Genomic DNA, 11,525 nt, shown 5'->3' on the forward strand with positions numbered 1-11,525 from the left:
TGAAATGCGAACAGCGGAGCGCGTTAGTACGTGTCCCACTTCGATATGCTCGACCGCAGCTTCCTGTGTGCTAGTTTTGTCATACTGCAGCACCGGCATGCCGCTGACATTGCCATCGAAGCAGCTGTTCGTGCCACGTTTGCTTTGTTTGCTGTCAAGCGTGGCTTTTTATTTATGTATTTATTTTTGCCACCATCGTCTCCTCGCTATCACCGACACTTTAACTGCTGGAATTGGCAGCACTGCTCGTGCCACTCAATTGTATTGTTATAGCCGTTTGCTTCCATAATACAAGCATTCCAGCGACATTCTCTTTTCAACCGTTTCTCAAGTATTAGACAAAAAAAATATTGAAAGAGCAGTGCAGACCGATTTCGCATGATTAACACCGTTTTCTTTATTCACACGCAACACTATGAAACCTGTGAAATGTGCTAGAAGATGCTGATCTGGAGTAGGTTCGAGCTGCAAGAAATATAGCAGGCGAAAAGTAACAACAAAAGAAACGCATTTATTTCTAAATGAACACTGTCTCATGACGTTTATGAAATGAAAGTTGAACTTGTGGTACAACTAACCCGCCTGTATTTAAGAGCTTTCCATTGCAGATATAGAATTGTTGACAGGGCTCTAATATTTTGTGAAATCTCCTCGGGCTGTAGCGACTGCCGTCATTCTTAAGGCTAAGTTTTTGAAGAGCTGCATAGCTATATCGGAGCTCCATAGGCGCTCCCACTCTTCCTGAACAGCTCCCCACAGTGCGTCCTGCGAGCCCCTCTGTAGTGATAGGCAGGAGAGAGCCTTTTTCATTGCGCCCCGGATATTCTCACATAGGTTCATGTCGGCACCTTGAGTGGGCCAGTCAAGCAGCATCACGCCCAGTTCTTCTGTCAGTTTCATTACTGATCGGGCCATGTGTACTGGGCTGCGATCATGCTGCAGGTAAAATAGGCCATCTGAGAATGGGCCTTCAAGAGCATACAGAACAATAATGTCCTCAATAATCCATCGATACACTTCGACGGTTAACTGGCTTTCTACACGGATGAGTGGACCTAGGCTATCCTTGGAAAGGGCTCCCCAGATGCCGACAGTGCACAGGCCACTACTGACAACACGCTGGAGGTTACGTGGCTCGAACCTGCAAAAGAAAATTGTTTGGTGCATTGGGTAGCGTTGGCAGATGCCTTGCAAGTGGAAACACCGGATACGGAAAAATGGCTCCCTATTCCAAATAATGATGCAGCATTTGTCTGTTTATTTTGGCTTAAAAAGCAGCTGGAACTAGTTTACGAAAGGGTTAAGTATCTGAAGTAAATAGGGTATTATCTCAGCGCATAAGAGAACAAATAAATCTGGTGTCTTCTGTTCTCCATATGCACTGGCGCTGGTCCCATCGCGAGGAAAATGTGGATTCGTCTGTGAACATGACATAACTCCAGTCCGTAGCCATCCATGACAAATGCTCTTCATAAAATAAAAGCAGTGCGTGCCTGTTGGCCTTCGACAGCAGAGGTTTTGTGCAGGCACCCTATTATGGAGGTTTGCTTCATGCAACCATCTTCGAATGGTTTTCGAGCTAGCGTCAAACACGAAGTTCGTCAACTATTTCTCTCGGTGTGAAAAATGGGGCTTCAGTTGCGCATGCCATGATTTGAAGACATCGGTCCTCTGTCGTAGCTCGACGTCTGTGTTCACGAGGTAGATTTCCAAGCCGTGCCTCGTCATGGTACGCCTGGAGAATCCGATCAACAGTCGACAACTGCCAGCCCGTAATGCTGGCAATATCACGCTGCGGCACATTGTACCAGTAAAGACCAATCATCTGAAGTCTGTCTTCTGTCGACACACATGGGCGAGTTCTATTGGCCTTAGGAGCACCGGTTCCTGCAGTTATACACAATAGCGCCGACACAGCAACACCGGCCCGTTAAGATGTGGCTCTTGTGCAAGTGGCGTTTTTAACGATACAATTGAGTGGCAGGAGCAGTGCTGCCAATTCCAGCAGTTAAAGTGTCGGTGATAGTGAGGAGACGATGGTGGCAAAAATAAATAAATAATAAAAAGCCACGCTTGATATCGAACAAAGCAAACGTGGCACAAACAGCTGCTTTGACGGCAATGTCAGCGGCGCACCGGTATGACAAAATTAGCACACAGGAAGCCGTGGTCAAACATATCGAAGTGGAACACGTACACTCGCACTCACTGCCTGAATTGAGCATGGCCAGCAGGTTGCGCTCATTGTACTATCGGCCATGCGCTCTGCTGTTCGCGTTTCATTTGTCCATGATAGTACATGAGATGCCTAGTCACCCATTGACGCAGAGCTTAACCAGCAAAACAAAGAGCTAATATTGCTCTAATTAAGTGTAAAACATTTTAAACATTTACAAAAACAACATGTTAACGATAACACTCCTGCGAAAAATTTTCACCAGCAAAAAAGAAGAATACATTTCGTTACTGCTACTGTGTGTGGTTGAGTTCTGTGCCACCAGGTGGCTGCACCGTGCAGACCATTCACATTTGCGCTTCTGCTCATCCCGTGAAACAACACGGTCAAACGGCCAGGCCCTGTTCTCTTGTCTTGCGTTTACCCTAATGCCGGACTCACGAAACACTATTGTGTTCGTAATCTTCCAGTGTAAAGTGACGGCCGCAAAAGCGCAAATCCTGGCGCCGATTGGATAGCGGCAGTCCAATGCGCTGCAGCAAGTCCGCTCGTCTGCTGCCTTGCAGAGGGACACGATGTCGTGCCTTGACATATTGCCAGTCACTACGTTTCCAGTCCACAACGCAACAAAGTCGAATCATAGTGCTCGCGAAAAGACTGAGACCGACTCTGACCGCGGAGCTCTCATCAAAATGGAGCACGTTGTAACACAAGCAGACGATGCTTGCTGCGTGCCGAAAGTGCTTAAGAGTAGTGAGAAACTGTTCTTGTGCGTTCTCTTTCTGTTACTTTCTTTTTATAGAAACAAATTAACTAACATTCCAACTATTACGAACATCATTTGTTCACCATAAAGATGGAAAAAACATCCACGACGCGCCCTGGGCAACCAATCAGATAGCTCGCCCTACTGACATAAATTGAGTGATTTACGTCGTATGGGTAGGGGCAGCTGAAAATTCCGCCAAGCAGTGTGCTGCGATCGGCAGCGATGCACATTTTTAAAACCTTATAATAAATTACATGCTTTACGCGGAGCACTTAGATGCATCAATTAATGATCAGAAGGACCTACTCTAACGACTCGGTACATTTGCACGAAATAATCAAAATCGTTTCAGGGTCCCTTTAATGCTTTTTTGTGTTGACAGAAATTACCATTCTAAAAACTAACATGCAAAACCCTGCTCTAGTCTGTGCGGTGCTCCATGCGTTGGCAACAGAGCATGGAATTTCGTAACTGTGGTCTAGAAATGGTACATAGCTAATTATAGCTTTTCCTTATTGTTTTGTGCATTCTTCCAAATAAGAGTTACTCTTAACAAACACTAACAAATTTCCGGGGTAAACGTCGGAAGTGCGTGCGATAAACAAAGTGTGAAGAAACGAAACGATAAGTTTTTCTCAACCTTGCATTAGGCTGCTCTTTATCTTACCCTTACAACTCGGGCCAAACAGTTCTTTAACCATGAGACTGAAGTTTCAACGTGACACCTCAGAAAAGGGCGGCGGAGAAAGCTGTCGCAACAGCTGCCAAGCGCGAGTGCTTCGGGCCGACAGCGACAGCAGTGCCGCGTGGTGAGTGGAAAGGGAAGGGGGTCACCTTCTCGCGCACAGCTCGGGGGAGCTTGCAAACTGAGAGGAATCTAAAAATGTTGGTCGCGGCACACTTCGCTCCATTTGCAACGTGCCACACGAGCCAGATTGTCCGTGCCCAAATTTTCTTTCTGTGAATATCTGGTTCACTAATTTTGCTGATGCTTAGACATGCTATATCATTGGTGATCCTACCCTTCAACCCTGTAGTTGCATTTAGTACACAAAATAACAAAGCTTTAGAGATTCAGTCTAGCAATGGCACATTGCCATTAGGCGATGTGACTATGCAGGAATTATGAGCAGGTATATTAGATATTTGAACACAAATAGAATGAGAGTTTATTTGTAGCATAACGCAGGTACGTAGCGCCAATCAGTAACACAGAAAAATTGACTAGGTTGATACCACCCTGTGTTGGCATCAGTGAACTTGCCCAGTCCATCCATCGCAGCAGCTGCGGCACAAAGACTGCAAGGGCCCATGCCAAGGCTCCCCCGATCCCTCTGCGTACACCTGGCCCCATCCCTACTTCTTGTTCAGGCAAAATGGATACAAATAAAAGAAGTAAACGTTGCTTGAGAGGCATTGGGGCTGTCGCATCCTTGAATTTGCCAAGCTCCTTGCATCGGAGCGCATGTAGGATCAAAGCTGCACACCAATGACTGTCCTAGCTACTTGGTAATTTTGCTTTCTCCGACCCTTTTCGGTTAGAACTGAATTTCAGCGGAAAAGCATTTGGCATATTTTCTTTTTTTAAACCAAAAATGCTGAACCCTGTCACAAGTTTAGAGGCCTCAACTTTCATTGCCGAAGTGTGTCAGCTCCTTTGTGTCAGGTTACTGGCCTTTTAATAGTTATGTTAATGCCCTATACTACTGCAGCCGAGCATCAGTGACTGCATCACCAAAGCATGGGAGCTAGCACTCTTCAGCAACAGCGACTGTGGCCTCTGCACTTTTGTAACAAACTGTTGACTACTGAAGTGGGTGCTAGAGCTGAAAAGGGAAGGCAGGGATCTCTGCTGTGTTAGACCAATGTGCAAATGGTATTTCTAAATTATGAGCCTGGTCACTTGTACTGTTTTATATTCCTTCTTCAGCTTTATGAATACAATCAAAAAAGCAGATTCATTTAAGATATTCATTGGTGCAAAGACTATATCGAGTGAGAAGTGGTTGATTTACTTTTGGATGATTTGAAAAATTAAGGATGCAGGCTGTCAAAACAGGCATCAGACTCCTAAAGGGGCACTAAAGCTGAATGTTAAATTAAGTTGAATTGGTAAATGACATTTCTAGAATGGGAGCCAGAAAGATAGGTGAAATCGTGAATGGAGGCTCAAAAAGCCAAAACAGAGATGCAAAAGAAAGTTGATGATGCCAACTTGAAATTCCCCCCACTGGCTCTTCATGATGTCACAAATTTTGACAGCTTCTGCTCAGAGTCGGTCGGTTGTTTATTGACGAACAAAGAGTACATTGCATTATATAGGAAGGAAAGACATCCTAGCAATTTTGGTAACTTTTTCTGTACAAAACTGACCCATGCATGAAAATAATACTTTAATCTGTGGCCTTGCACTTATATACCAAATCCATGGCTCAGACGCAGATTCAAAAAGGGAAAATTTGGCCTTCATTCTCTTTGCTAGTAATCACTCCTTTTCCACTAAATAAGTGCCCAAATGAAGTCTCAAAGATTTCACCAGGCTAAAGGTAACTGGCTCTGCTCGTTAGTGTTCATACTGAATAATTGTGTTTGATTTCATGGTTAAGAACTAAAACAACTTAAGTTTTGCATTGTACACGCAAAATACTGTACACTGGAAGATGCACTGAAACAAGCAAGCAGCTATAAGTGTTCATACCATTATGTATCATGCATGGCCACCTAGAACCACTACGGCAACTCAACGCTAGTATTTCAATTTCAAGACACTATTAGCGAGACTGCACTCCAGTCTATGCAGTGAGTGAAATTTTTTGCATGCCAAGAGATCTCGCAAGAGATGGGACACCATTTAGTAGAGGAGACCGCTTTTGCTGGATAATACAACCACCGTGCTGCTTCTGAAGGTTATGAAAAAATACTTTATAAGTTGCATGCAATGCCTGGCAAGGGCAAAATTACATGATGCCTCTAGGCATGTGGTTGAGATGAGAAAAATAATAACGAGATTTGCCATTGCAAACAAGCAGCTGGTATTCACTGAATACAGAACCGTAAGGTCAAATTTGTAGCCACATTAACTAAAGCAAGATATGCAATTTTTTTGAAAGTCTCCCATGCTGTTGGGAATCTGCAAGTGGACAAGTTCACTTCCCCTAATATCTGTCTTTCTAGACATACCGCATACAAAATTAAGTGCCACTTAATGTATGCATGGTATAAGACCTACACAAAACAGACAATAAAGCTAGGGAAAGCATAATGGAAAATAGCCGCGAGTGGCGCTGATAACATTTCCAGGCCTGGGTCGAGCCATTTGCTCACTGTCTAGTACACATCCACAAATACCCGAGTAAGCCGAGTGGAGACAGCTTATGCTGTATATTTGACTCTCACTGAAAGCAAGTTATATTGTCTTACACTTTCATTATTAAGTGTACATTTCATTAAAAAAAAGTTAACTAGCCATATGCTTTCATGGGCGTCATAAGGTTGTTACTGACAAAAAAATTGAACGCCTCGGTTCCCGATTCTTCTCGCTTATGTTTAAAATGTCACACAAAGATGACACATTCACTTTCCAGTTGCAATGGCAATGCAAGCCATCCCGTAGCACTTCTGAACACAAGTCACCCATGCACCTTTCTGCAATATACCATTCGGGATATTTCACTTGTACTGTTTTCTAGCATAGGTGCAAGATTTAGCTTTGCGCAATGCCAATAAAAATTATTACAACGCAGTTTTTTAGCAAGGCCTGCTCTGCTTAGCCCCGGTGACAAGGGGCTCCCTTACAAAAGCCAGGTAACTGACCGTGCAGCAATTACATGGCTTTGCGCTGTAACTAACGTGCCCCAAGCGAAGCCAAAACAGTCTCTTACAATGACAACTGTAACATCGTAGGGAGAGCGCAAACAGTAAAAACATAAACAAAACTGCGGCGACGACAACTATGGCTGCACGGAAGTTACAGCATGCACGAGCCGCGAGATCCTCGTGTCATGATATGCTGTCGCATCTTAAGCTATTATTAATCCACGGTGCTGATTCTTTAATTGTATGTACAAACAGCAATGACTCATACAGCATACAGGCACAGTTTGTTTTTTTGATACACAAAAACAGGAATCGGAGCGACCAGCGAGTGGGCGACACTTGAGAACAGTGGCGAACTTTCGCAGTGAAGTAAATATAATGCCGAAGTGACAGACCGTATTGTACGTGGTATGACTACCACCGCGCTCTCTTCAGAGGCACCTGCACGGTGATCCGCACAATCCGTTGTTAGTTCGCCCATAAAATAAACAACCAACTTCGGTTCGCCGATATTCTTGCATGTGCCTTCATATGCGATGTGGACGCTGCGAGAGAATATCTGTGGAATGACCGTACTTGTACAGATAATTTCCTAATGCGTCACTCATTCTAATTTTTTTCCCCACAGTAGTTAATCACGTCAGATCTGTTCACGTTCCTTATCACCTTCGCCGATTTCGGCGCTTAGCCCGCTTAGCTTTGATTGCTTGTGTAGGTGGCGCGCCTTTCCACTGCATAACGCAAGTAGAAAGAAAAAGGAAGGAGTCGTTCTGACCAGAGAGTCTACGTAACACTAGAACATTTCCAAGTTTCATCCGCATATCCATTTTTGTTCGCTTCGTTTTGGCCCCGTTCATTAGCTTTTTCCCTAGTACCTTCCTAAACCTACCTTGAAATCTTCACTTGTCGTTCCTCGGCAAATCATCGTTGTTGCCGGCAATCATGCAAGACGCGGGGTAACGTAGCGTTTTTCTTTTTTTCTTTCTTACAAGCATTTCGTTGAGAAGTGTCATTTGGATATCTGTTCCTAGAAGACTGGAGATCGTTTTGCCAGACTGTAGGCTTTTCTCCAACGGTTGTGTTGTGCGTGCACTGTAGTACAATGTCCACCCACGAGGAGCATTTCTGCTCTCAGTAGAAATTTTAGCTTTTAGACGTGCCTGTGTGTGGAACGTTCGATGCTGCATAATTAGATGCCAACGATTAGCGCACTGGTATGGTGTACTTCGTATGCATGGAGCATCTACTTCAAGTGCCGTTTTTGTGTTCTTGTGCCCTTACGGAGGCGCCGGTTTTTGTTATTAGCGTCCCGTAGTTTGCGCAAGGTGTTGCGATGGCCACTCGACCTTTTTTTTTTTTTTTCAGCTTGTGAGCACGGAAAGAAGACGATCGGTAGACAGGCGCCACTCTTATTTGCATTAACCTTGCCCGTTGATGAAAGCGTTCGCATACTTATTTGTTCCCCGATACGCGACTGTCCAGGAGTGTTTTACTCCTGGGTGGTCACTTTGCGGCCAGCACATTCGTGATTCCGCTGTTTACAAAATTCGAATGTTCCACCAGTTGTGATTCTTTGCTGATGCAGATGTTCGGAAAAAAGGCTGCAGTTAAACTGACACCTGCTGCTTTTTTGCATGCACGCGTTTTTCTGTGTGGATTTCCAGATGCGAAATCGTGGCGGGGCAAGTTGTTTCCCTGCTGCTGGTTGGCGTTCGGGATTCCCCGCTTTCATGGAACCAGTCGTAACCATGTACTAATCGTAACTATGCACTAATTGCATTGGCCGTGATTGCAGTTTGCAGTACGCGGCAGCGCTTCTAAATTGTGTCTGCGTCCGATTTCCTCGGCCTTTCAAATTTGACTTTGGACGCGTGCATTGTGCATTTGTTTTCATCTTGCCCAACTTAACGCTGCAGTAGTTCAGAGTGTGCGACACTGCATAAGCGCACGTGTGTGGTGCTGCAATCCGTCGTGCTCATGCCGGGGTTTGTCTGTTTCAGGTTGCTGCAGTGAGCGGGGGCAATGTTCGCCACAGGGAAGCTGTGCGTGCATCAGATTATTTTGGCCATGTGGCGCAGGAAGCCCATTCTACTTTTCGTGGTGCTGGTGGTGGTGCTGCTGGTTGTGTTAGTCCAGTATAGCTCCCTGGGCAGTCACAATGCACGGGGCGAGTCACTGCTGGCCTCCCCATTCGGCATGGCTCCTCCAGCAGCTCCAGAGCAGCATTGGGCCGCCCAGCAGCAGCAACAGCAGAAGTCGGCGGCCGGAGAAGCCAAGCCTGTCAAGGAGCCAGCACCTAGTGGACAGAAGAGCAAAGTTTTCATCCCCCAGCTGCGGTTTGTCCACTTTGACCTGAAGGGGGCACCTCCCAAGGTGGCTTATCTCAAGCAGGTCTTTCTGCTTATCCGAGAAGCTGGTGCCAATGGCATCCTGTTGGAGTATGAAGACATGTTTCCATACCACGGCTCGTTAGAGCCAATACGTGCAAAGAATGCTTTCAAGAAGTCCGAGATTGAAGAGATTCTGGCTGCTGCCAAAGAAAACAACTTGGAAGTGATCCCTCTGGTGCAGACATTTGGACATATGGAGTTTGTGCTTAAGCTCCCAGAGTTTAGGCATATACGAGAAGCTGATGAACACCCAACAGCTCTGTGCCCTTCACGAAATGAAAGCTTCACGGTAGTGAGTACCATTGTAGACCAAGTATTGGAACTACACCCAAATGTCAAATGGTTGCACATTGGGTGTGATGAAGTGTTCCACATGGGTTACTGTTCACGCTGCATGCAACGAGACCGAGAAGAATTATTTCTGACACATGTTCAGCGTGTGGCGCACCACGTAAGAGACCGCCATGGCCGGGTACCTATTATCTGGGATGACATGCTGCGTCAGATCAGTGCTGAAAAGTTAAAGCCACTGGGAAAGCTTGTGGAGCCCATGGTGTGGTCCTATGTCAAGGATGTGTACCGGTTCATCAGCTATAGCAACTGGGCTACCTATAGTGAAGCATTTGAAGCCATCTGGGCTGCCAGTGCATTTAAGGGTGCATTTGGCGAGACCTTGACTGTGCCCAACGTACGCATGCACCTAGAGAACAATGAAGGGTGGCTTGAAGTGATGAATGAGCAGCACGCGAAGTTTCCTCACTTCCGCGGCATTGTTGTGACTGGCTGGCAGCGCTATGATCACTTTGCAACACTGTGTGAGCTCTTTCCCGCAGGCCTACCGTCCCTGATACTCAACCTACTGGTGCTCTCCAATGGTGCATACAGTACCGAACTGCTGTCACGGTTTCACAGCCTGCTCAAGTGTAGCCACTCGCGGTCACCAATGGACCTGCAAAATGACCCTTACCTTTGGCAGAAGGGCTATGGCTGCTTTTTCCCAGGTTCAGCAGTCTTCCGCCTAACGCAGACGCATAGCGAAGCCATCAAGAAGGCAGACGACTACATGCACGATGTGACGATAGGCAAAGCCTGGATCACTGAGTACAATGTTCGCCGCAACCTGACGCTGCCCAGCCGCGTGGACCAAGTGCTTGAAGAACACTCGTCCACACTGTACACGCTCACCTCCCTCATACATCAAGCACGTGATGTGCTGCGCGAAGTCTTCGATGAGTACACTGTGGCAGAGTGGATTGAGCAGAACATCTACCCGTGGGTGCTGCGCCTGGAGAAGCTGTGGAACGACGCCTTGTCCATCAAGAAGACGCGCACTTGGCCCGTGCGGCCACTCGACCCGCTGCCCGACCTTCACCGCTTCAATGTCGGGGGAGTCTGATGAGACACAGTGCTCTAGGGACTCTCACGAGGTGTGCACAAACAAATGTGGAGTGTGGGACTTGCTGTTTTTTTTATTATTATTAGTGAGTGGGTTTTTTAGAACATCATTTTGTTGTTGTACCTGCTGTATGCATCCTCACTCTTGTTGAGACACGGCCAGGACTTTCTGGTGTTCGCTGTACTGTGCTACATATTTATGTTCACTGAGTGTACATCAATAAAAGGCCCTTTTAAGTTATTCACATTTCCTTGTGCTTTTCACCTTTCTTTGCATCATTCCTTATCCATCCACAAACTTGAGAGGAAGCTTTAGCTCAGGTACTCCTATCTAAATACATGTAACAGAATTCGTTTTTCTCGGCAACCACTGCAAGAAACTTGACAAGGTTTGTTGCATTTGAAAGAAAAACTTATAATCTAGTGACTGTTGGTTTCAAATTTTTTATTAAAAATTGACGAATAGCATATTTTCAGAAATTTAAGCAATCAAGTTTACCACTCTGTAACTCGGCAATGAAAAATAGTATCGAAATTTTGTGAATTGCATCTAATAGAACATCTAAAGTGGACGAAACTGATATGTTACACGTGAATGTCAAAGAAATTAGTAATATGAAAATACAGCTTTTAGAGAACCCTAGTACACAACGTAGCGAATTCATGTAAGACATAAATTGACACATCGAATTTGTCCGCTTTGATCTAATGGATGCCGTTTACAGAATCGCGATACCTGTTCTTGATGCAGAGCAATTAATTTAACTTTGTGCTTCTATTTCTGTCACACTTTCAAATTTTTGAAAATTCGTTCAACAAAATTCAGGCCCTAAATCGAAATTCCGCTTCCAACAGTTACTAGAATTTAACTTTCCCTCTCAATTGTAACAAATTTCATTAACATCGGTCCAGGGGTTATCTCAGAAAAGCGTTTCTGCGTTTTACATGTATTTGAATAGGCCGCGCCGGAGTTAGGCCC

At 45.4% G+C, this 11,525-nt stretch overlaps 2 protein-coding genes across 6 annotated transcripts in view; both read left to right on the top strand.

Moving 5' to 3' along the window:
• Window positions 1–10,793, top strand: part of LOC142566375 (hexosaminidase D-like) — a 76,768-nt gene extending 65,975 nt beyond the window's left edge. For 3 of the 5 annotated variants that reach the window (XM_075677326.1, XM_075677328.1, XM_075677330.1), the window contains one exon: window positions 8,762–10,793. In XM_075677326.1, the coding sequence (XP_075533441.1) occupies window positions 8,784–10,547 (1,764 nt within the window). In that variant the 5' untranslated portion in view covers window positions 8,762–8,783 and the 3' untranslated portion in view covers window positions 10,548–10,793. Of the gene's footprint in view, window positions 1–7,489; window positions 7,718–7,782; window positions 7,976–8,761 lie in introns of those variants that run through there. The other 2 variants (XM_075677327.1, XM_075677329.1) reach the window with 2 other exon arrangements.
• RpL26 (ribosomal protein L26) overlaps window positions 1–11,525 on the top strand; it is a 193,674-nt gene that overhangs the window by 62,705 nt on the left and 119,444 nt on the right. The gene's annotated exons all lie outside the window — the stretch shown is intronic.

The sequence above is a fragment of the Dermacentor variabilis genome, unplaced genomic scaffold (assembly GCF_050947875.1).
Source record: "Dermacentor variabilis isolate Ectoservices unplaced genomic scaffold, ASM5094787v1 scaffold_12, whole genome shotgun sequence".
NCBI lineage: Eukaryota > Metazoa > Arthropoda > Arachnida > Ixodida > Ixodidae > Dermacentor > Dermacentor variabilis.